General features: G+C 47.4%; 1 protein-coding gene across 3 annotated transcripts in view; it reads right to left on the bottom strand.

Annotated features, from left to right (window-relative positions):
- Positions 1-25,875, bottom strand: part of LOC119393659 (uncharacterized) — a 160,609-nt gene that overhangs the window by 120,004 nt on the left and 14,730 nt on the right. For all 3 annotated transcript variants that reach the window (XM_037660770.2, XM_037660768.2, XM_037660769.2), the window contains exons 2-3: positions 13,435-13,794; positions 11,336-11,640 (exon numbers count right to left, since the gene is read on the bottom strand). In XM_037660770.2, coding sequence (XP_037516698.1) covers positions 11,336-11,640; positions 13,435-13,794 — 665 coding nt within the window. The remainder of the gene's footprint in view (positions 1-11,335; positions 11,641-13,434; positions 13,795-25,875) is intronic.

Raw genomic sequence — 25,875 nt, 5'->3', positions numbered from 1 at the left:
CGTGTTAATGTATGTGCATGTAATATGCGCAGCGAAATTGAAGCTGCTCGAATCCGCTTTGAATTTTGAAGCTAGTTGAATGTATGAAAAGGTTATAAGTGATATTGTGACGCAGATTTTTTTTTTTTTGTTCCTTGCAAGAAAGGAGATGTTCTCTTCGTGAATATAGGATGAAAAATAACTACGAAAAGAAGTAAGAGCCCCGCTTTTCGTTTTAGTCGCTGCGCTATAAGCTGTTATGCGAACGCGTAGCTGCGTTCCGCGTCGTTAGAAATTCACTAGCGTAGAGCGTATTTCGCATGAAAGGTCCGCACGTAGGAGCTGAACTTTCAATATGTTTTTCTCGGGAATTAAAAACAATGTCATGCTTCTTACTTTCGATCACTTCGTTATAAAGAGGTCAGGACGGTTGAAGTAGGCTCATCAAAAAAGGACTACGGTCTCAAAAATGCGATCAACGAGACCTTGCCTTCAAGCTATATTTTTAAAGATTCTTCTTATTTTGAGCTTCTGCCACAGGCCTCGCTGTGCATACATTCTGAAAAAAAAAAAGAAAAATAACGGGATAAAATGGCGTGTTGGACTCGTCTATTACGGACAGTTCACTTGTTACGAGCGAAGTGCGCATTGATACGTGTACTTACGGCAAATATCTTTACGATACCTCGTAGATTAGTCTCTAAATAAATCTTCACGCCTTATTTGTTTGGACAAATGTATTAAGCTCACTGATTCGTGCCGTATACTTGTAGCTCTCACCAAGTAAACTTGAACAAGCATGCACACACCCAGTTTTTTTTTTTTCTGAACAATTGAACTTTGCAATTCTTTACCTGAAGATGTTCATGCATTGCCATTACGCGAATCCCTTGTCTGCAATTGATGTATGATATACTACGTATGATCCCCACTCCTGCAATAGCCCCGGCAGTGCTGCAGTGTGCAAGTACCAATAAATAAATAAATAAATAAATAAATAAATAAATAAATAAATAAATAAATAAATAAATAAATAAATAAATAAAAACAATGGAGGGCACACTAATCCTTTACTTAGGCATTTAGTTGTGTCGCTCCCACATCGGCGTGCGTGTGCCCTGGTGTATACCTTGGGTTAACATTGTGCTTCGTCGCGCCAATGAGGTGGATCTCGGAGGCCACCTAGAAAGAAGCGCGTGTTTCAGATCTGCTCCGCCAGGTGCCACAACGATCAGAGATGCTCCTTAGAAAACCGCCCGCTCCTTCGATGAACTCGTTCAGTTAACTTTCATTAATTATTCTCACCGTTAATGGGCCCTTTGTCCTGAGTAAACTTGTACTCTGATATCACGTGTATCCAATATAACTCCTAATCTGAACCGGAGCCATCGATTTCGTGCCTGGTTTATTTCTGAGAAGACTTTTTCCGAATATTCAGAAAATCGGAGGTAATTGCTCGACCGGAATAGCTTGGAGGAGTAAAAAAGAGTGTCAGTAGGGGCTCGTGCCACTAAAAATTAATTGAATAATTCATTAATTAAAAGTGGTGGCTTGGCAAAGGGGGACACCGTCTCATTGTCGCGTTCAATTTGGCAAGGTCTCTTTAGCAAACCGCATCGCGAGTCGATTTCAACCATGACTCGGGGGCAGTTCTTCCTTGCCAGAATAGAACAGCCGTTTCCTCTCTCTATTACTTGTTTGACAGTCTCTCGTAACAATAATGTATATCCGGGCAAGAAAAAGTACGCACGCGAAGACGTTGATGAGGGCGCATTCGGTGTTATTTCGCGCCCTATGCGGGAACCCGCAGCACGGCCGCACCCTGGGCGCGCTTTGGGAGTGCGAAACGCGTCTACCGCGCCTGCGGCGCTGACGCCGAAACTCAATTTTCGCCTCGCGCTGGAATTAGAAGATTCGCTCTCTGCCGTCTCTAGCGAACGAATGGCGAGAAATGTGGGGGACGCATAGTGACGTGTGTTGGAGGAAAGAACGTCCGCAGAGTCTGCCTAAAACGAATCGATTGAGCGCGCGCGCGCTTTTCCTGCATCACCAGCAAGCGGCGGCAACGGCGCTTTAATTAGCGTCGAGCGCGCCGAGAACCCTCCACATAGCGAGACTCGAGCGCCAGCGCAGCTGTCGTTGCAGTTCGCTGCAGCAACGTCAAAAAATATGGCGCGGAAGAGAAAGGAGACGCCAGTCCTGTGTGCCTCTGCACTCTTGTCGTGGTAATGGAGTAAACTTCATTAAAATTCGCGGTGTTGCCTGTCATTGCAATCCTCCAGAATTCACGAATTAGAGGAACAATTACTTTTGTAGGTTAAATCTTCATTACGTAACTGAACATTTGTAAAACATCTTCTTCGGTGTTTCTTTCTTTACACAATCTATACCTTTTGCGACGTCTTACGTACGTCTTCTTTTTATACTTGTCTAGTTTGTTTCTCACCTCCTTGCTACATATTGGCAACGTTCGCAAACGTGACCAAACATTTGACTAGATATTAAGGTCTCTGCGTGATCCTTCCATTGTGAGGCAGCATATGCATTAAGCTTCAACTTCTGTGTGTTCTGTGTTCTAGGTAACCACTTCTTTGATGGTCCATCAAGAAAACTTGGTTGGGAAAAAAGCGTTACGTTTGCAGTTTGGGTTGGAAACATGCACCATCTGCAACCGAGACGGACTATCAAGTGGTCGAGATACGTTAAAGGGAGTCAGCCAGCGAAATTTAATAAACGCAAAACAAAAAGCGTAAGAGCACATTGCGTGATGTATGCTTTATTACTCAAGAATAACAATCGCTATAACCGAAAAGCGAAGACCCTGCTGCTGTAAAATTTCTCGGGAAATTTCGCAGAATAACAAGAAAAAGGAGGAAATCAAATATTTAGGTCATAGCGCATCGTGCAGCTCTGCGTCCTAAAGATATCCGACCGTCTGGCATGTCTGCTCATTTGATTCAGTTCTCTGTTTCTATAATACGTTGACCTCAGTAAAGATTATCTGGGTGATGGCCTTAGAGAACTAGGCAGCATGGATATAGAGAAAGGGGGAAGGAAGAAGAGAGGGGGGAAGGAAACGCACAAAAGGAAAAGAAAAACGTGGCCCCGTCGTACTCGGCACACTTTTACGGATAACCGCAGGAAAGTGGCGAGACGAAGAGGGAACACGGGCGCCGCCTGTCGCTGAACGACGCGCGTGTTACGGACAGCCGGGGGTCACGAGAGACGGGAGACGCACTTCTTTGCGATCTCCCCCCCCCCCCAATGCGCCGCTCGTCGATGCTGATGGACGATGAGGAGCCGTCTATCGAATGAATGGGATGCCGCCGGACATGCAACAGCTGCGGCTGACCCGTGCCATTAGCCCCGCTGTGAATTCCGCACCGATAAAAGCGTGCAGTAGTGCGGAAGGAGCTAGAACAGTGCGAAAAGCGACGAACGGGGCTGGATGGCGGAATGATGATAGGCCTCTTGAGATATTCCATTCCGTTCGTTTATTTTAGCATTCATCTTGAAAGGACAAGTGATAGGGCAGGAGCAGAAAGCCGCTATGACAGCGGCTTAACAAAGACCCCTGCCCCTACAGTATTTGGCATCAGACAGTCAACTGTTTTCGCACGTGAATACATCAAAAAAACGAGCAGTGCATCGACAAACAAATCATCTTTTAAAGAACGTTGCAAAGGGCACAATGAGATGCGCTCTAATATTCTGCGGTGTATGTTAACAGAATGCAGAATAGGACGCGGACTAGGGATTTGTTTTTTTTGTTTTTGTAAAAGCGATTTCATCATCACCCGACGCATGTACAGTGCTTGATTACTGAATACAGATACCTGGAGTGCACGACTTCCGGTGGCTTTTGTGCTGGCCGAACCTGCTACAGGGCCTAATTAATAAGACCTCATAGCTGAAGGCAGTGCCAAGTTTGACAAAAAAAAATCTATAAGAGACGACACAGGATTACAAACATGGAGATGGTCTATAACCTTGTTTCTGTTCGTTTGTCGCCTCGTTATTTAGTTCAAGTCCGGCAGCACATTAAACTGTGAGCTGTATACGGACACCAAGCTAATGCACTACTGTAAACGGCGGAAGCGATAAACTTGAAGAGATATTACCGATGAATGGGTCGTTCACAAGCGGCGCAAAGCAAGAAGCTGGCTATAAGAGGCGCTGTTACTTCCACCCTTTTGCCATCCACATCTTTATTCGCTCGATTTAGTATTCGAGCTTAGAAGAAGAGATTGTGGCGCGAGTTGGTAATTCATGATGAATGAAAATAGCGCGAAAACGTAGTCTAGCTTCAACATCACCTACCAACTCAGCTTGTCCCCCTTGAATTTGGTCTTCTAGCGATCATCCGTGCGTTTTCTAGTGTCGTAAAATGCACAGCCCGCCGTGCTGTCCGAGTATTGTCTTTCATACCTTTTATGTGCTCAGCACTGTGGGAAACTTGAAATTGAGAGCTGCAGTCCGAACCTGCCATTGCGAAACTTTAGTTGAATCGTGAAATTTCCATTGTGCATCTTAGTTAACATTAAATTCAGTTCTTTTCTAGGAGCCTGTGGTCAGCATTACTGTGTATTTGTCGTAAATGTAACGCTTGAGATGCTGAAGCAAACGTGCTGGGTGCGTCTTGAGCTGGGACGTTTGGTTAGTACGACAACCATGTGTCCACGCTTTGTTCGCAGTTAAGCACAACACGTGACCCAGCAGATGACCTCCGTACGCGTCTCGTGTTTATGGTTTCGGATCGGTGTTCGTCTCGCCGCCCGTTGACGGGTTCTCTCCCAGACCATTCTCCTAGCACAAATAAATTAGGCTAGAGCATTCGACGGTCACTCAGCTACGTAACGTTCAGAAGTTATTCGTTTGCATAATATTTTATTAGCCACCAAACGTTGTTTTCGGGCAGCATGGTGACTCAGTTCAATCGCGACCATTGTCTTCATGCGCGAGTAGATATTCGTGCGGAGCGCAGAGAGCAGCGCGCGCAGTTGTAGAGGTGCCGCGGGCCGCTTGACAACACTGGTCTTTCAGCGTACCGTGGTACGCTGAAGCCAACTCACCGATGTCATGTCAAAACAACGCGTTGTAGCAACGAAACTCTATTTCTACTTGTTTATTTTTTTCGTAATAAAATGCTACATTTTTCTGTAATAAATAGGGCTAAGTACAAACACCGCAGTTCAAGTCTATCGTAAGACTGGCCTCTGACTGCCAAAGGAACAGCAAAGGTATTCTCTATCTTTGCAAACATTTGTAATGTAATCGGAATGTGTATTACCAGTGACAGAACAGCCCATTTGTGAAGCGTGGTTCACAAGGCACGAACATATTGCCGTGGTCATGCAGTGTACTGTAATATGATGTCCATTGAACAACAACGCAGCGAGCAGAAAAAATCATCATAGCCTTATGGCACCACAGGTCTACTAAGGCGCGCATCTTGCCTACTAACGGAGGCCATGTATGCAACTGTTTATTTACGTTCCTGAAACATAAAGTGAAACTTGGCTAGGAAAATGTTAGACATGCGTAAATGTGGCTTTAACCGGTCGTCCCGAAATATTTAACACAGTGATACGCGCCGAACAGTTGAGGCATGAGCAAGCGCAGCATATACGTTGGCGCCAGTCAGCGCGAATCTACGTCAATATCAAGATACTTGGCGAAACTTACAACGAACGCAATTCGCAATATGAAATTGCGGGGTGCAGAAACGCGACACAGAACCACAACCGAGAACAGTATCTACTATCTACGGCTTTCAAAACAACAAATCTATCGAATGACAGCATGTGCGTCTCAGAGAACTGCATGAGGTTACAACTTTAGAATTAGGAAGCAGCTCAGCCAAACAAAAAAAAAGCCGCTATGCACATGCCTATTTCTACTTTTGTGTCAATGACTGGTCGCATTGACTTATGATATTTCAAGGAATAGACTGGTGGTATAGTTGGTTCGTGGTCATGGCAACCAGCGTTATCAGACAGGGCCAGAAGAGCGAACAGACAGGCATTGTGTTGACTTTCATGTGTACGCGTGCATTGTTATACTTTGAATTTTATAATACTGGGAAAAGTCAGTATGACCAAAACACTGGAGTGGGTAAGAGAAATATTGTTACAGAATGGTGAACCGGACGACTTGGTACACAAAGCACTCGCGTTACAACTCTGGGTCTGGGTGTTCTATTGTCCTATCTCATAGCTATAGCTGCCGTGCTTACGAGAAGTTCAGCATCGTGGTTCGCTGATATTCTTACGGATGATTTAGAGCTATAGCTTCTTTTAATTAATACTAGCTCTCATAACAAAATATCTAGTAGGCTCTTTCTTTCGCTACATATCCGCTCAACACTTAAGCTCAGTGGCAGCATTACAGCGACAGTCGGCGGTTTTTGTGGGTGCAGGAATCTGTTTGCCGTACCCTCTCGCTTCTCCTCGCAACGCACAGCCGTGCGACGGACACCGCGCGGTGGCTTGACATGCCACCGTGTCTTCCATCGATTCTCGCCCCTCGTCACCACTACTCGTCTCAGCGTCTGCCATCTCTGCGCATACGATGTGGAGAGGACATAGACGGCTGGCACGACATGCCCCGTTAAGAATCTTCTCGATATCTTTTGTGCCTGAACCCCCGCGACATCTCCGCCGTGTACTAAACGACGCGACACTCATACTCGATGCCACGTCTCTCCGTATTTCGTGAGGGCGGTAAAGCGGTCGACCGCGATTGTTTCCTTCCTGCGTTCCTCTTCTCTGTACAGCTCTCCGTGTCGCAAGCAACAAGAGGTACACGCTTGCTAAATGCCCCTCCTCTCTCTCTCTCTCACCACCTTGTTTCTTTTTTTCTCCGTACCTGGCGCGCAAGCTGATCGATGTCACTCGCGAACCGCTCGCCTTCCCTCCTCTTTGGCGGCGCGATAGGTGGACCGAGTTTACCTTGCCCGGACGGCCTCAAGTCGGCCGCTTAATCAATGTCGCCTCTTTCGAACGGTCTCCTTCTTTCTCTCTTTTAACACGAAAGTGTTTTATGCCGGGGTCCACCAAGTACATCCGTCACGGATATGACGTTAATAAAATGGACGCCAACTGGTGAGAAAGGAAAAACCAAGAAAAAGATACCCCGCTGGGAATCGAACCCACGACGTTGCGGCCGCGACGGCAAGCGCCCGACACCCTACCCACTAAGCCATCTCGGGAGATGCTAGGCACGGCGCGAACGCGCCTTATATCTTTCACACATTCTCTTTCGCGGCGGGCGCAGCGGGGTGGTGCCGCCGTCTGTGAGAGGTGAAAAGAAGTAATGCTTCACGATCGACACTTACTAGCGCTTACTCCGAGATTGCACGCGATATCTGAGGTCATGGTTAAAGCGTCTCGATACCAGAGAGGTAGAGTGGCCGCGCTGGCGTCGCCGAGGCACCCTTGACGCAGTTACGTTCTTTGCCTTTGGCTTCGTGTTAGCGTGCGTCGGCTCATCGGAGTAGTGCAGATTCCACGTGCACCAACGGGATTTCTCCGCCGCCGACTGCTTCAATTGCGAGAGCACCGACTAACAAAACTGCTGCAAAATGCGTTGCAGAACGTGATTTCGACGGGCGAATGTCGTGCCTTGGTGGAGCGAGAGCAGCGCTTGCGAGACAGAGGCCAGCGGGACGCACGCGTTTGCGGCTCAGGCTACGAACCTCTACCTCCCGTGTTGCTGAAGCGCAGTGTGTGTTAGTGTATGCATGAGCACAGGCGTTGGCTACCCATTACTAGAAAGCGCACACCGTGCCGTTTCTCTCCTTAATTGACGACGCTTTGAAGAAGTGCATACCGGGTACCAGTGTTGATTATGAGCTTGTTGATATCATCCTTACGCGGGATTCACGATTCGCTGTGTCCAAATATATGTTCGCACCGTCAGCTACCACAACGGTTTAATCATGATCATGGGCGTTAGTCGTCGCGATAGAGACGTGCTGTCAACATGGCTGCATCCACGTCAAACGGTGCTATAGCTGCCAAATAGAATAGACATTGTACAAGCTCTCATATATCACTACACAATAAGCACTACTTCTGTGAAGACACGTTTCACTTTCGTGTTATACCGATTCCTATGACGGAGGAATCAGCCATGTTTTTACTGCCCCCAGCTCATTACCATTCTATCTGAACTCGGTTCTCCTGACTCTCTGTTTTCTCTCCCCAACGCCTCTACGGACCACAGCTCTGCACCATTACCCTATACGTTCCGCTGTTTCTCCGCTGTAGCGTCTAGAAGCACACACACACACATAAAAAACGAATAGGAAGAACACCGAGCGCGCTCGTCACACTGCCGGTTGGAATCGAGGACGATCAATAAACCGTTTACGGCGAGCGTCTGAAAATACGCGCCTCCGGGAGGGGCGAACGACTCGTGGCGGCGGAGACGTCGTTGGGAGGTAGGGAGAACGCGCTCGAGGAAATAGAAAGTCGCCGCGCGACCAGCGCGAGATGTATACGACTCTGAGCGCTGGCTCGCTAGCTCGCTGGGTCTCGCTGCATTGTGCGTCTGGTGCGCGATGACTCCCACCGCCGTCTCTGAATGGGACCCGTCATTTGTGGGATTGCTGTTACAAAGTACAAGGTCGGGGGGGGGGGGGGGGAGGGGCAGGTTCAAGACGTTGCGCGCTCAATCTCGTAATGGCCCCGTGACGTCCCCCGTTATCTCTTGTTTTCGTCCCGCGGAACTGTGTTTTTTTTTTTCAACTCGTTTCCTGTTTTGTCTTTGTTTGCGTTCGTTCCTTGGTTACACGAAGCAGAAAGCGGCACCAGAGCGTTCGGATTATCGTTATTGGACGGCGAGAGAATCGCTCTCGTGTGAGTAATTTCGCCACTTGCAAGTTCAGACGCAATAGTGTCGCACTCGCCCGGTGATTGTTTTCGCGATACTTCTCGCAAGTTAAAAAGCGAGGGCCTTTGACATCGGCAGGCCTGCTACCACGACCGAATTAGAATGCGCGATTTTACTGAGTTCTTGACTGCTCCAGAGCTCACGTACAAACGTGGTCCGTGCGGTTCTGTGACTTTTCAATTTAGTCACCTTTGCCGTGAGTGGTAATAGACATAGAGTTTCCTAAAATTAATTAGAGGGGACTCTGGCGCTGCGATCGTTCAGCTACCATGGGAATGATGGATAGTACACAAATTTGCCTAGTCTTCGTGCTTGCGGCTTCAAACGTACTTGTGGCTTTGTTTATTGCTGTGTTTTGGCGTTCGTTTCAGATAAAAGAATAGACCGTTGTGAACTTCGTGACCAGGTTTGATTTGGTGAGCCTAAAAAAGTTAAAGTGGTGAAGTGGAACTGCTGACTTTTGCTGAACTTCGTTTTGCGACAAAACGGATGCAGGAGACGCGCAGGCAAACGGAGCCGAAAGAACGAAGTTTAGACAAATTTGTGTACTACCCATGATTCCCATGCTGGCTGAAGCGTCAAGCGTTGCAGCTCCCATAGACACTAGCGCCAGAGTTCCCTCTAGTAAGTATTGTAGGAAACCCTATGGTAATAGGTGTCATTTCAAAGGATAATTTCATACGCATGCGCGAATTACCCGGATTGCGGACAGAAGGATGGTCGCCACCGTAGCTTAGTTGAGGGAAATTACTTTCGTGGTTTTATTTTCTATCGCCAGGACTCCTGTATGAGGCACACCGTAGTGAGCGTCCACAGATTATTCCAGACCGCATGGAGATATGCAACACGTAGCTAAATCCATGAGAAATTGTTCTACAAGTAATTTCACTGTAGCCAATATTTGGACAGGAGGGCTCTTCTTTGTGAGGCCAGCAGCTGCCTTCCTCAGCAGCGAGTCTGTGTACGATTTGCTGCTTTTCCTCGACGTCAAAGGAAGGTGGAGCAAAGTGAACAAGGAGTACGTAAAATTATTATTATTATTATTATTATTATTATTATTATTATTATTATTATTATTATTATTATTATTATTATTATTATTATTATTATTATTATTATTAGTGTTGTTGTTGTTGTTGATATGCAAAAATAAAGAAATCTTGGAATTAAAAAGGAAAGAGGGATGCAGTCGGCTAACAACTGCCTCCGAAGAGGGGCGCAATGCTTGCCCATACTTTCGGGCGGCAGGAATACAAGTAGATGAAACAACGACAAAGTGAAGTACGAGCACGAAAACTAAGGCTCTACAAAACAGTGGACAAAGTCAGTTTCGTGAAGGAATGTTAGCAAGAAGAGATGGACCTTGTCGTGGCGAGAACCACACCCTCGAAAATAGGCAGTCGTCGAGGGTCGTGCACTTCCACATTCTAAGAGAGAAAGATGTCCTTTGACTCTTCTTTGCAACACATGTGAATCTCCGAGGCATAACTCTCTTTAGAGAGCTCCGCTGACTCTCTTTAGGAGAGTGGTGGGATGCACGACTCTCAAAAGAGAGTTAACGTGCCTTTTTAAAGAGAGTCATACATCCCACGACTCTCCTAAAGAGAGTCAGAGTGCTCCTCTAAAAGGGAGTTATCCATGGGAGAGTCACATGCGTAGCAAAGAAGACACCTTTTTTTCTTAGAGTGTCGTATCAACGTACGCTGTTTTAACCCTTTGAGACGCTTTGTACACAATTGTGTACACCGTTTGTTTTTGCTAGTTCTATCAACTGGTGGCTATGAAAGAGCAAGATACAATGATGGTTGAATGAATTGAACCTCCTGCTGAATAAATGCGTCTTTATTGAACTTAATTTTCCAGTGCACTGTTGCATATAATCACATGGATGAAGGCACTACCATGTTCGACGAGTCGTGCGACGTGCCACTTACCGCGAGCCATGTCAAAAGTACAATTTTGCTTATGTCGAAATGAACATAACAGAAATGAATTTCCGCTATATTTCCAGCCTACGATTTGATATTACTTATGCAAAAAGAGAACATGAATGACTTCAGAAGAAACTCCCCTTCTGTCGTTCGGTCAGGAGAAATAGATACTTAATTACAGTTTATTAAGGTCAGTTACTATAACACACAAATCAATTTACTACGACAACATTTTCGTTGCAATATAATGTTGAGTACTGTGAAGTAATGTGTAAATTTGACGCATTTGCAGACAGTTCTTCATAGGCGGCGTCTGATAAGGTTAAAATACGTCTAACTCTAATGTAGGGTACTCTAATGTAGGGTATCTGCCTTTCACGGGAATAACAATACGCACACAACGGACTAGTCCAAGCGTCCGCGCCAGTATAAGGTTTCGGGCACAGACACAACGCCGATCGTGACTTCAGTGACAGTGCTCTAGCATAAAGTGACAATCTATGGAACTTGAAGCAAGGGATCCCGCGTACCTGAACTGGTCCCTGTTGTTGATGTTCTCCTGCCTGAGGCTCATGATGACGGGCCCCAGTGCCTCGTCGTTGGTGAAGTAGTTCCAGTGCTCCTTGCCGTAGAAGTGCCTCTCGTAGGTGTCCTCGTCCCGTGACACCAGCTCCAGGCCCCCGGACACATTGGGAGGCAGGCCGCAGCTGTCCGTGCCTTCCGCGGGATCCAGCAGGGCGTCTGACTCCTTCTTGGGTCCCGCACACTCGATCCAGTAGCCCGGCGTGGCCTTGATGCAGTGCGGGTACTGTTCGCACGGAGTGCCCGGGCACGCCTGCAATGTGTTGGTTGGGCGAGAATGATTGAGAACTGCTTTTCCTTATACGGCAACAGTGCATCGTATGAGCGCGCTCCATATGATGTGATCGTAAAAAAATGCAGAAAGACGTTGATCTGGTACAGCAAATCCATGCGGCGTGGTAACTGGGCTTACTACCTTATCATTACGCTAGTGGTGTTTTCTGTAGATATATTTCCGCATGGTCTGGTTGTTCTTGCGTAGGCTGTTAACGCAAATATCATATGGAGCATCTCTTATATTAGAAAGAGAGCGAGACATAGAGAGAGAGAGAGAGAGAGAGAGATCTTTTAATGTTATCTTAATGTATTGGAAAAACTTTGATTTTATCCAAAAGGCCGAGAAGTGAAAAAAAAAAGCCCAGTTCGTCTACCGTGTCTCGTCCATTCGCGCTGTTTTCAGCGATTATTGTTTCACTGATTGTTTCGTCACATTTACGTGCAGCGCTAAGCAATACATACGCAAAACAGGCATACACTACTTTGCTACTGCTTCTATTTAGCCCACTGTCTTCGCTTATTTCTTTGCATCGCTAGACAAACCTAAACCAAAACAGATGCCGACGACGATGCTGGTATTGAGCTTCGTTTTCGGCGTCTTCTTTTCGAAAGGCGTTTTTTCATTCTTATCTTATTTGTTGTCCATACAGACTACACGAGGAAGGGCAAATGAAGTGTCGCCGATATAAGGATAAAAGAAAAGAGAGAGCTTGTATTTGCAAGAGCTACATAGATGACTTAACGCGTGGGAGTGGCATTATATACGAGCGACCACGTCATTTTACCCATGTTCGCGAAGGTCGTTACTCTTCTTACCGGGCGGGACGCCTTCCTACAGCGACCGCGAGATAGATATACGCCTGCTGGCTCCGGCCTGTGAATTCCCTCATTTGCCAGCAAGAGGCGTGGGGTGACCCCGTTACCGCCGTTAGGCCGGCAGCGTGCCGTTTTCTTCAGGCTTACGGCCGTCGGTGAACTCGGGTTCGCTTATTAATGAACCAATTGGAAAGAGCCATTAGCGCGGTTGCTCGCCTTTCTCGAGAACCAAACGCTTACGCGAGTACGATATTGATACGCGCGTGCGTGTCTGCAAAACACGTGCGTCTTTCTGTTCCTTTAAATATTAAAGTTTTAGGTGAAAACGCAGCCGTTTGTGATTGTTTGTTGTAAAAGAAACACGCACGCTCAGATTCTCGGAGTTAACGACTTCGCTAACCTGAACTTAAAGGGACACTAAAGACGACAAGGTGGTTTCTGACTCGCCTTAACCACCCTTTCCACGGGCGCTGTCTCCTATTCGCCACTTATTCTTTCATAAAGCGCGGGGACAAAGTCAGTACAAAGCGTTGAAGCCATCAGAATTTCGTGCTTTTCAGCTACACGCTGTTATCTCCGCTTGCGGAGATAGCGTGTAGATAACAGCGCGATAACAGCGTGGAGATAAGAGCGCGATCAACTTATGAAATAAGTTGATCGCGCACAATAGTCATGGAAGAGCAGGCGGAACGGTCGTGGTACTGAATTGCAAAGCAGGGTAGGCCACAGTTCACAACTGATATTCCTCGTACGCGGACCAATCGAGAGCTTATTTCCACTTGACGTCACGGGAACAGACTGCTGGCGTCACGAATTGTGCCGAATGTACGGGGAGACGCCAAGAGAGAATAACGAGCTCGTTGTTGTCTTTTCGGGTATTATTTCAGGTATAAATACAGATTGACGCTAAGTTCACTTCTCAAATCTAAGGATAGTATTTAAGACAGGCGCGCACCTGCACAGGCACGGGAAAGGTGAGCGTGGTGGAGCTCTTTCGTCTCGCCTCGGCGCAGCCCAGCGACTGACGCTTGTATTCGCGCAGCTTGGCCAGGAACTCCTCGCCGCTGGACAGGCCCGTCACGTCGGCGTAGTGCAGGCCGCAGTATATCTTGTTTTGAAAGCGGTGCGCTGCCTGCCAACTGGAGCCCGCGAGGCGCAGGCCACACGTCTCGCACACAAGGCAGTCCTCGTGGAAGGTGTCGCCCCCGCCTTCCCAGTCCGGCAGAGGACCTCCCGTGGCTGTGGCGGCGCTGCTCCGTCGTCTCTGAGGAGTCACCACGGGTTGGCTGGGACGCCGGCTCCGGCAGCCCCTGTCCTGTTGTGATATGAAAGAGCACACGTTGAGTGAATATCGTTCAAATTCTTTCATATTGTGGGGTGTTTTCCTACAAAGGCGCGCCGTAACCACGAAAAGTGCAACTAGCGAGAACACAAAGAAAAAAGAATGCTATTGAACTTGGTGCTGAACGTAAACGCAACTATGCTCCTCGTAGCAATACCGTAAGTCAGACCGATTATAAGCCATTACGTTTATGCCTTTGTCTTTCTCTCCCTCTCTTTATCTCTAGCTTAAGTTCGTCGTAGAAAAGAGTGCCATTCCTCTATAGACAAGGATGCTGTTTCGTTTGAGCGAACAGAACGTGACGCAGTCGCGCAACCAAGAGATCAGGGGTGTGTCGACTGAAAAATGATTGATTATTCGGGATGGTTTGTTTGTTTTGTTAATTGGAGTAAAGACGCATTGGACGGAACAAACGGAATGGGATCAAGCTCTGTTTCATTTGTCTTATCTTTAGACAGCGTTACATAAAGAAGCAAATTTATTACGGCGCAAGTGACATGGGAGAGCTATGACGACTCTATGTCAGATATAATTAATAATAATATCTGTGGTATAACGTCCCAAAATAACGATATGATTATGAGAGACGCCGTAGTGGAGGGCTCCGGAAATTTCGACCATCTGGTGTTCTTTAACGTGCACCTAAATCTAAGTACACGGGCCTCAACCATTTCCCCTCCATCGAAATGGGACCGCCGCGGCCGGGATCGAACCCGCGACCTTCGGGTCAGCAGCCAAGCACCGTAGCCGCTATACCACCGCGGTGGACTCTATGTCAGATAAGTTTGCAATGAAGGAGCGTTCGTTTGTAAATTTACACCTCTAGGTGTCCTGTTTCGCTTCTTTGCAAGGAGGCATTTCATCTGAACAAACAGAGGGGTAGGCTGGAAAGTTATTTACAATTGAGAGCCCATTCTCTCGACGAAGTGCGACCCAAACACGGTGAATGAAAGAAGGGGCCTGTTTCACACTCGCTGCCTTAGCTAGAAGTGTCGGTGGCTAACACTCCCAGTAGTTACACGCTCATAAATACCCAAAAGAGTGGACGGGGAAGCGCATTCTGTCGTAGCTCAGTTGGTAGTGCATCGGAAGCGCAATTAGAAGGTTGCTTGTTCCGATCCCACCGACGGGAAGGACTCCTTTCCATCTACTTTATACAGTGAAACTTCAATTTATGTCGTGATCACAATACTACGGTTAAAAACAACAAATCACCTCCTCTATGCTTTCATTGGCTTAACTGTCTGTTAGATTAGTTTGACTGCTCAAATAGGGTGGTAACAGTACAGTTGGTACGCGCATGTGGCAGCCGATTTAGATGAACTAGCGCTTAACTATGAGTCCAAGGATGCGTTCAAAACGACTGACTACAGGGCACTAAGAACGATCTGAAGTTCGTGGTCCCTGTTGAGCGGCTATTATTATTATTTTTTGTCTGCTTGCGAGTGGCGAACGCATTGAAAAGTCTTATGGTTCGTGTTCATTGCAAGACATATCTCTGCATTCTACAAGGCAACGTATTGGCATCTAGGCGCCAGATTGGCACAGGTGGCCCGCGTATGCTTTAGTGTGGCAGCAAACAGGCCTCGCACGGTGACAGGCAAGCAACGCGAAACGGACAAGTGTGTCGCGACTTTATTACCGTCGAAGTCGTTTAATACAATAATATTAGAAAAAGAACGCTCGAAGTGCGTATAAAAGAAAGGGACAGGTATCACGACAGGAGAAGAAAAAAATAAGGCGAAGAGCAGGAAAGAAAGAAACGCAGTCCAGGCAAGGAATATTCATCGAGAGCTTTAGAACAGCTGCGAAATATAATGCTTGCTGCACAAAAAGATCACGGGATTTTTATAGGTAAAAGCAGATATTACCGTAGTCCCTGGTAAATAAATAGATAAATAATAAGTGAAGAAGTAAGTAAATATGAATAAAAGCAAATAAACAAAAGAAATAAAAACGACGTGTACAAGAAAAAGATATGGGAACGTGGGAGGGAACACTTTCCGAGCAAAGATACAGATACTCGACACTTCAAAGGTGTCTCGCGAAGGCCTTCGCTCTGCCTCCCGCAGGTGAGGACAGCACCCAAGTAGTCGAGGAGAGGAAGAAGAGCGCATACGAATTGTAGCTTTCATTTATTATATATTCTTTTTCTCTCTTCTCTTCTTTCTTTTTAATTATTTTGCATTCTCCAAACTATTATAGAGAAGAGTAAAGTAGAACCTTGAAATTGTGGCGCACACCCACGCAGGCCATCAAACGGGTGGTCTTAAGTCAATACTTAAAATATATTATGCAATATTTTATCAATTAAAACTAGAGGGGAATTTTAAATTAAAGAAATTTTGAAAGCATTAACAACAGATAAATAGGAACATGCGAATATAAACAATGAACCAAAGTACTTGCTACAAAAAAAATTGACAATAATATATAGCCTAAATATTTCTTAACTTTTAAGAAACTGGTGAAAGTTATCGGCAACATTCCCGTCACTGTGTCCACGGCACAAAACCCCCAAATCAAGTAAATTTTATACATTTAAATGTAATATATAAATGCTCAGATAGGTAAACTTTCGCCGGTCCACCAAGGTGGGTACGTGCCGTCTGTTTGGGAAAATAAATAAACAAGCAAGCTCCGAGGGAACAGAAGAAGAATAAGAACAAAATGAAGTAGAGAAGGCAGAATTCGCTTTCACCCCATCTCGCAACTGAGTTAACACAAACTGTAGTTATAACTTTATATCTTCATATCTACAATTGTTGGCCAATCCCCCAGTGTGGGTATGAGCCATGTGTAGTGGCACATCATCATCATCACCCATCTCGCTGTGTACTATGACCCTCGCTACAATCGGTTCTTCTTCGCGGGTGCTCATCACCCAAAGCGAGATCGCAGCTCCATTCCAAAAGGCGAGGTTGTGAGCCGGGAGACGTCGCCGTAGAAGGCACCCATACTCGTTACGCCCGACAACAAGGGCAGGCGGCGATCCAAGTCCTCTCGAGTCAGCTGGGCGGAGGGCGTTCGCAGCAACATCAAGCGACGCCGTTGGGACACCCGCGTCTCCGCGACGCTGATGGTCGCGTCTGGCATCGGGCTCACCCTCATAGACACGCTCACGCTCTTCAACGACGAACCCCCCTCGGCGGACGACGACTTCGGGACGACTTTCGCGATAGATGACTCCTTGTCCTGGTACCTTCCGCCTTAGAACCGCGAACGCTGGAGCACGGCCGACGCCGACCACAGCACCCCGGAACCGTTCGCGGTGAGCACGCCAGGTGACAAGCAGAATGACAGCAGGGTAGCCGTGCAGCGTGCCGCGGCGCTCGACGATGGTCGGGTTGATGAACACACGACCATCGTCAATGCTTGCTTGCTTGACATTGCCGAAGCTGAGCCGGAGGAATCCTTCTGGAGTACTCGGGCTTCCTCGTGCGACATCGTCATGGAATGTGGTTATTCGATTGACGAAAAGATGCGCTTACACTCGAGTGTTCGATCGATCGTTCGGAAGCGTAGGTACCGATTCGGACGAGTCGAGCGAGGTGGAGACGGCGGAAGTCGCATCTCCGTGCTTCTGTGCGTTTCTATACACCACGAAGTCCTTCGCACTGTGGCGGCAAACAATGCGGGGCAGCTTAACAAATAGGTCCGCAACGTCGTGCTGCAACTCTGCTCCGCAGAGTACGAGGGCATTTGCCTCCGATTGTCTGCAGCGCCTTCTGAGGGAAGGGGCTTCTTCTTGAACACAATTCGGACAAAAGCGGAGAGGCTGTCCCAGGAAAATAACACCTTATCGCTCCTTGTACCTTACGGGCTGCCGGGAAGAACGCTTCGACAATAGATCCCACGACTCGTTGCAGCGTTTGGCAGACCACACGCGATACTCTTCTACCCGACACCCACACTGTTTAGGAACAGGGCGAAATGAAATAGCCTTCGCCGAAGGACGTAGCCTTTCTAACGCCGAAGACGAGCGCGAATGTCTGCTACCTGCTTCCAGCGAGCGCGCACGCTGTCGCACTGCGAGCAACCTGTCACGTGCACAAGGTGCAGTGAATCGGGAACTTGCGCGCGTTGAAATCGGCTTCAGACGGGTGCCGCTTGTGGAATCGCTCTTGGTCGACGGCGAGTGATGCTTATTACACATATGCGTGCCATGCGAACGAAGGAATTATATTTCAAACATCCGAACAGGCAAGAAGATTCCGCGAAGATGTCGTGCGCTACGCCCACTCCACTTGCCTCGGATCTAGAGAGACTGAACTTGACTCGTTTCCTGCTATGTGCGCAGAAACAAAAAATGAGGATGGCGGCCATCTGCCTCAATAATTTGACACCTACTTGAGCTTTGACCGTGGACGTGGCACTGTTGGCACATTTGAAGCATCAAGCAGATTTCATTACCTGAACTTTCAGTTCTCTCGCTCTAATTTTGCTTTCTATTATTGATAAAAGAGTTTTAATGTCCTGAAGTACAGCCTACCCGTCTGTGTTGTTTTCTGACTCTTGAAAATGCTCGTTATTTCTTTTTATGAATCTAGCGAATATGTCACTTACATAGAACATTGAACCATCCGTTTAATGCCAATATAGCTGTACCAGTTACCGAAAAAACGTATCAGTCGCACGTAATTTCTTTGTGTATAAATGCTCAAAAGCTAACTGCCAGCACTGAAAGTAGACTACTCATATGCGAGAGTAGCTTCTATGACTGACGTTTTCGCCCTAGGATATTACCTGCTGTCCGGATAATCGCAGAGTTCCTCTCAAATAGCTACGTTTCCCCATGGTCTAACTTTCGGGTTCTCTTCTACAATAACTGCCGGCGTGATAAAGGAACGGCCGCTCGAGCGACTAAAAACGGCAGAGCGGACGTAGTGGGTGTTATGCGCATACGTGCCATCCATTTACATTTAAGTACTGCCGCGAGAACTCTGGTGCATCTGCAAAATGCTGCGTCTAAAATGGAAAGGATGCTGTGAACATTTGTGCGGTCCTTTCGGTATGACCCGGTATTGCAGGGTTCGCCGAGACAATGCGATTGCTGTCTTCCTATGACAGTTGTGGTGCGAGTCGTAGGGTGTTCCTGACATTCATCCTTGACCACTTGAAGTACATTTCTGCCACCTTTGGTGCAAGATCACGGCGTATAGTAAAACAAGCCTTAACAAGTCAAGTGGCACCCGTTTCAGGTAATTATTTCAGCGTAAACACTGCAAGATATGATCGTGGAAAATGAGTTTTGTGTTACTAACTTTTGGTAGTGTAGTGAAGAGAGGACGGCGAAGAAACACACGAGCAAGCTAGCAAGCAAGCAAGCCGCAGTGTCAAGAGTATAGCAGGGGGCTCCAGATCGCGCTTGCCCGGATTTTGGCTGCTTGACGACCGCCGCTCTCCGACGCCCTACTCTAGACGCCTGTTGACATTCCCGGAAGACGCGTCAATAAACCACGTCACATTTGGTGGAGGTGCGGGGTATAGATGGTGGTAGGTGCTCAGCAATTTGGGTCCGAATGACGTGTTGAAGGTCAGGGGCCAAAGTCTGCACAGGCTCGTTCGTGAGAGGTAGTAGTAAAAGCTGACGCGCTACCTCTTCGCGGATAAACTCCTTGATGGTGGATAGCAGCGGCTGCTGATCGGCAGGGCGAGCAGTAACTGCAAGCTCTATAGCGTGTCGGTCGTCGTGAGGGCTTGGCGCGCGATCGAGCGCTGTCGACGCAACTCGTCAAAGCTCTGACACAAAGAGACGAGTGCAGCGTCTATGGTGGGATTCCTTGCGAGGAGCATCTGAAAAGCATCGTCCTCGATGCCCTTCAGAATGTCCTCGATCTTATCCTCTTCGGTCATGGTAGAGTTCACGCGGTTGCAGAGGTTTAGCACATCCTCAAGTACCGATGAATGTCGCCGATCGTCTGAAGACTGCTTTCGTCACTTCTGATGGACTCTACGAGTTTAACGTCATGCCGTTCGGATTGTGCAACGCCCCAGCTACCTTCGAACGAATGATGGATAATATCCTTCGCGGCTACAAGTGGAACACCTGCCTTTGCTACCTCGACGACATCGTAGTCTTTTCTAGAGATTTCCCTACTCACCTTGTCCACCTACGTGAGATTTTGACGTGCCTCACCTCAGCTGGTCTTCAACTCAACATAAAAAAGTGTCATTTTGCGGCGCGTCAGTTGACGATACTGGGTCACGTCGTCTGCAAGGAAGGCGTTTTACGGACCCAGCGAAACTCCGGGCCGTTGCCGAATACCCCAAGCCCACTTGCATGAAGACACTTCGAAGTTTCATTGGGCTGTGTTCCCATTTTCGCCGATTTGTCCGCGACTTTGCTTCCATCATCAACCCTCTTACCAATCTTTTGACAACTTCTAATGGCCTGTCTGCTTGGTCAAGAGAGTGCGACACATCTTTCGAAACGCTACGGCGCTTACTGACATCGCCTCCAATATTTCGGCACTTTGACCCTGATGCGCCAACGGAAATCCATACTGACGCCAGCGGCGTCGGCCTTGGTGCAGTACTGGCTCAAAAGAAGCCGGGATACGAAGAATACGTCGTCGCTTACGTGAGTCGAACTCTCAAGAAAGCTGAGTGCAATTATTCGGTTACTGAGAAGGAATGCCTTGCCATAATTTGGGTTTTGGCTAAGTTGCGCCCGTACCTCTATGGCCGCCCTTTCGACGTCGTCACGGACCACCATGCTCTATGTTGGCTCTCATCGCTGAAAGATCCGTCGGGACGCCTCGGTGGTTGGGCGCTTCGGCTGCAAGAGTACGACATTCGTGTTCTGTACTGATCAGGCCGCAAGCACTCTGATGCTGATGCGCTCTCCCGCTCACCGCTAGCGTCCGACACAGCTTCTTTATCAGCTTCCTTGTCGCCAATCGACGTCGCAGACATGGCGTTGGAGCAACGCAAGGATGTGTGGGTTTGCGACATGCTCGACTTTCTGGCTGATCCATCAGCTTACCCCGCTTCAAGAACTCTTCGTCGCCAAGCGCCCCATTTTGCTATTCCAGATGGTCTCCTCTATCGGCGGAATCACGCGTCTGATGGTCGGAGGTGGCTCCTTGTGATACCTTGCCACATGCGCATGGAAATGTGCACTGCTTTTCACACCGACCCGCAAAGCGCTCACGCCGGCGTTCTCAAGACCTACAACCGCCTGCGTCAGTGGTACTATTGGCGCGGACTGTATTCATTTGTGTGCAAGTATATCCGCACTTGTACCGCCTTTCAGCGACGAAAGGCTCCACCCGAACAACCAGCCGGTACACTTCAGCCTCTCCCGTGCACGGCGCGTCCGTTTGACCGCGTTGGTATTGATTTATACGGCCCGCTTCCCTCGACCACTTCTGGGAACAGATGGATTATTGTCGGCGTAGACCACCTCACGCGTTACGCAGAGACTGTAGCTTTGGCCGCAGCAACAGCCAGAGAAGTTGCGTTTTTCATTCTACGCAACTTCGTCCTGCGCGACGGCGCCCCGCGCGAACTTTTGAGCGACAGAGGACGTGTTTTCCTGTCCGAAGCTATTGAAGCATTGCTCGTTCAGTGCAATATCGTTCACCGCATGACGACCGCATATCATCCACAAACCAATGGCCTAACCGAAAGATTTAACCGCACTCTCGGTGATATGCTGACGATGTACACCGCATGCGACCAGACCAACTGGGACACCGTTCTTCCTTTCGTGACATACGCGTACAACACTGCTACGCAAGCCACCTCAGGATTCTCACCGTTCTTTCTTTTACACGGACGAGAGCCATCATGCATGCTGGACACCATGCTTCCTTACACACCCGACGCATGTGAGTACAGCCCAATTTGCGACTTTGCCAGGTACGCAGAAGATTGCCGACAGTTGGCCCGTTCATTTACGACAGAAGACCAAGGTCGCCAGAAGCTTAGGCGCGACGACGACGGACCTCTTGCTGCTTTCAAGACAGGTGCTCTCGTCTGGCTTTGGGTACCGCCGAACACTGCTGGACTTTCCTCCAAGTTACTAGCCCGATACCACGGCCCCTACCGCATTCTTGCTCAGACTTCTCCCGTCAATTGCGAGGTCAAGCCCTTGACACCATCTGACGACTTGCGCCGTCGCGGCCGAGAAATCGTCCACGTGTCTCGCATCAAGCCATATTATCACACCGCTATCTTGTCAACGTCTTAAGTCGCCAGGATGGCTCCGCTATTCCCCGGGGGCCAATGTAGTAAAGAGAGGACGACGAAGAAACACACGAGCAAGCTAGCAAGCAAGCAAGCCGCAGTGTCAAGAGTAGCAGGGGACTCCAGCTCGCGCTTGCCCAGATTTTGGCTGCTTGACGCCCGCCGCTCTCCGACGCTCTACTCTAGACGCCTCTTGACATTCTCTGAAGACGCGTCAATAAACCACGTCACAGTAGGTTTAAGTTAATTCTTACGGTATTTAGTGCACCACTAAGATGGCGCTATTGATTAAAAGGAAATCATTATGCATGGTAATAATGTGCTGACATTCTCGCTGCGAACGACGCCGTCACATGATGGAATACCCATTGGGTCTCAGGAATGAGTGTCGAATGTAAATACAAGGTTAAAATAGCATGCAAGTCATAGAGGCTCCTGAAAAGATACCAGAAAAAGCTTCCCTAGGTACATGTTTATTTATTCAGCCGCTTTTTTACAGCGCATACATAAGACATATTATTAACGTGATCTTCTGATATGAAGTGTTCAGAAGAAAGTAGGATGCATGACACTTGCTGTTTCTTATACATCAAAGCCTTACAAAAATTTTCTAGAAATTCTCCGTGGTTTCTCCGACTACACGCATAAACGAAGATTGAAGAAGCAAAGACAGTCTTTGCTTGTAGCTTCAGTGAAACAGGAATAGCTCTACTGGGTGTATAGGTTCTTGTTTATTGCAGTGCCTAAATACGACATTCCAGCATAAGCACGCTGATATTGCGGTTGGCAATTCTCCGAAAGTTATTTTTCTTCCCAATCCAACAAGTACATTTTTGTAGCTTTATTTCGAATCGGTCCGTCAAAGACCCCACGCGCACACGAATTAAGACGCCTTCACATTACTCAGTAGAAAAGCTCTCGTATAACAACCAAATCCTCTTTATATACACAGATGACCCTAGAGCTGCAATGCCATATGGCTCCTTAACACCTTGGTTTATGATGTTTAAACATCCAATCTTTTCTTTGTCATCTTCTTGGTCCCTCGCTTCAGACGTATCGTCGAAAACGGTAAGCGCTCATCATCAGTTTTTCTGTCTTTTTCTCGAGCTTCGCGCGACACACAGCCCGTGGAGAGTTCGCCCGTAAATAATGGCATTGAGCCCGTGCCGACGGTCTAAAGGCGTTCTCAGATCGAAGTAACAGTCACGAGGTACATAAAATACGTGGCTGCGGAGGCCGGTGATGGTGGCAGTTCGTAGAGCAGCGCCGAGGATGAGAGCTTCTGAGGATCGATGCCGGACGACGGGTGCCTGGCGACGTTGCGAAATCCGGAGGAAACCATAAGGGGATCTCTCTTTGGTTCGCTCCTTCTTCGGCGGCATCACACGGGGCGCTACTTCTTTTTATGACTCACAATGAACGACGTGCGGCGATAAGCCGACGGCGCTACCTCGAAAAGAAGGTGCGAAGAGAAACGCGACCATGTATAACAGAAAAAAAAATGAAGGAAAGATGAAGAAGACGGAACCGACATCTTGCTTCTCGAAATGTAACACTAGTGTTTCTATTTTTCTTTTTCTGGCTTTGAGAACTGGAGTTTTGGTAGCTGCCGAACGAGCGGAGTCGTGAACATGTGTTGCACGCTCAACAAAGGAGCAAAAACGCGGAGGCCGCTTGAGCTTCGCCTTCAAGAGTAGAACGCGATAGCGTATCGGACCCCGTGCGCATCGCCTTCTCAATTGCTAGGTTCGCTTCGATTCTCGGTGCATGCCTCAACCGTGCCTTAAGGAAACAAACGATTGTGCGCGTAACATTGGCCGTTTCAAACTGTCCTATAATCACTATAGTAAAAAGTTGGACGAGTTAGTGTTGGTTCATAATAAACAGAAGGGCGCAATATTAAAGAACGGCGCGTCCTCCCGTGTCCATCTTTTTCTTTGTGGGCCGTAATATCGCGCCATTATCCTAGAATGCCTACTGGAAGTACAGTTGTCAAGTGCCCACTACGCCATAATTCTTCCTTTTTCGAATTAGCGAAGGGCCCACTATGCGTCCATAAGGCAACACGCGAACCTACGCAGCTGCTCACTTCGTTGGTGCATTAACTACTGATGACGATTAGATATGTCTGAGCGCTTTGTAATGGGTGGGCCTTTAAAACACCCCTTGTTGTGCAGGTCACATGTTTTGACGCCTGGCGCGATTTTATGCGTCCGCCACACAATATTACATGCTTTAAGGGGACTCCTTCCATTACATGACATTCATATAGTGATTTTTTTTTCGATGAAGTTTCAAGCAATAGCGTGCTCTGTGGTAGAACACCTGCTTGCCACGCAGGCGGCCTGGGTTCGATTCCCACTCAGACCTAAGACTTGTATTACTTATATTATTTGCATCTTTCTCGATTTCTCTGTGACGGAGATGATGATATTTCGCTCACAACCAACAACACCGACGCCGACGCCGGCACCAGAATTTCTGCAAAACGAGCTCTTTAATGCTATCGCGTTAATATCAACTCTATACGCAGGAAAACTGAATGTGTCTCAGTAATTTGACTAGGCAGTTCGCATCCGCGGAGATTGCCAAACCACAAACACACCTAAAAATGTATATGAAGGAAAAAGTGAGAAACAACTACATGAATAGTATAAATCTTGTATGAGAAAAAGTTCGTCGTGATTTTATTAGCTTCGCTAACATTTACCTAACGTTGACAAAACTGCCCGCATTGTATTATTGATGGCTTGCGATTATTGCAAATTATTTATGCTTCGCTGGCGTCTATGTGTACTAAACAATTCATAGAACAAGAACTGCTAGCTTATTAGTTCTTGAGTAACTGGCGTAACCGCACTTTTCTCCAGTATTCATTCGAAAACGTTTTACTTGGGCCGATTTTAACCCCTGAATAACGGCTAGAATGCAGCATCTGCAATGGTCCTTCCAAAAACGAGTGATCGAGCATCCGGTGTTGACTTGTGCGTAATACTGGCAGTAGGGCTGAAATAGACGTGCACAGTATGAACAATGTGGTTCATAACTGTACCATGTAATCTACCTCGCAGGCGTCTGTTCCTCGCAGAAACATAGACAATCGTTTAAATTACGTGTCGTCTCGCCGACCATGTCGATACCACAGGCGCAAGGCTCAAACGCAAAACGAAGCATGTTTTGTGGTTGTCCCGGTTCACTATATTGTGGAATGTTCGTTTCTTTTCTGCTGCGGCATGAAAGTGAAAGCGCCAAGCTTTGACACTGCAGTTCAGTAAAGCCGATAGAAATAAAGCACTTCTAAAGCGTACTCCTTCACCAGTGTCATCTTGTTGAATCTTACAGCTTTGTTTCCTTGTAATAAATTGCCTTTGTGATTAATGTGCTATGCTTCAGTCGTATGAATTGTGTTTCTTGCACAAGTTGGATAGTATTTTGTGTTATGTTCTGGCTCAATTCTCTTTGGATAGCAGTAGAAGTTTCTTTTTTTACCCAATCTGATTGTTTTAGTAAAAGATTGTGAACGGCGCCAAATTAGATAAAAGACAACGCAAAAGAAGACACACGAAATAGATGGAACTTTTTGTGTGCCTGCTTTCGTGTTGTCCTGTTCCTTATTTCGCGCAGTTCAAAGTCTTTTACTAGAATGCACCAAGTAGCCCCTCAAGATGTTCTAATTGTTTTAGTTTGTGATAAACTCACTTTGTTACTTATACTTATATGAAGCCCAATTGGTCTCAAACTCGAGATTTAAATGAGCACAGACAACACATTTTAATGTGTTGACTGCGAATAAAATTAAATGAAAAACCAAATAAAAATATGCCACGTGTAGCAAAAATTCGGTTCGACGCTGCGTAA

Source organism: Rhipicephalus sanguineus, chromosome 5, assembly GCF_013339695.2.
Source record: "Rhipicephalus sanguineus isolate Rsan-2018 chromosome 5, BIME_Rsan_1.4, whole genome shotgun sequence".
NCBI lineage: Eukaryota > Metazoa > Arthropoda > Arachnida > Ixodida > Ixodidae > Rhipicephalus > Rhipicephalus sanguineus.
Note: the sequence above shows the minus strand (reverse complement) of the source record. Positions and strands in the feature narration are given on the sequence as shown.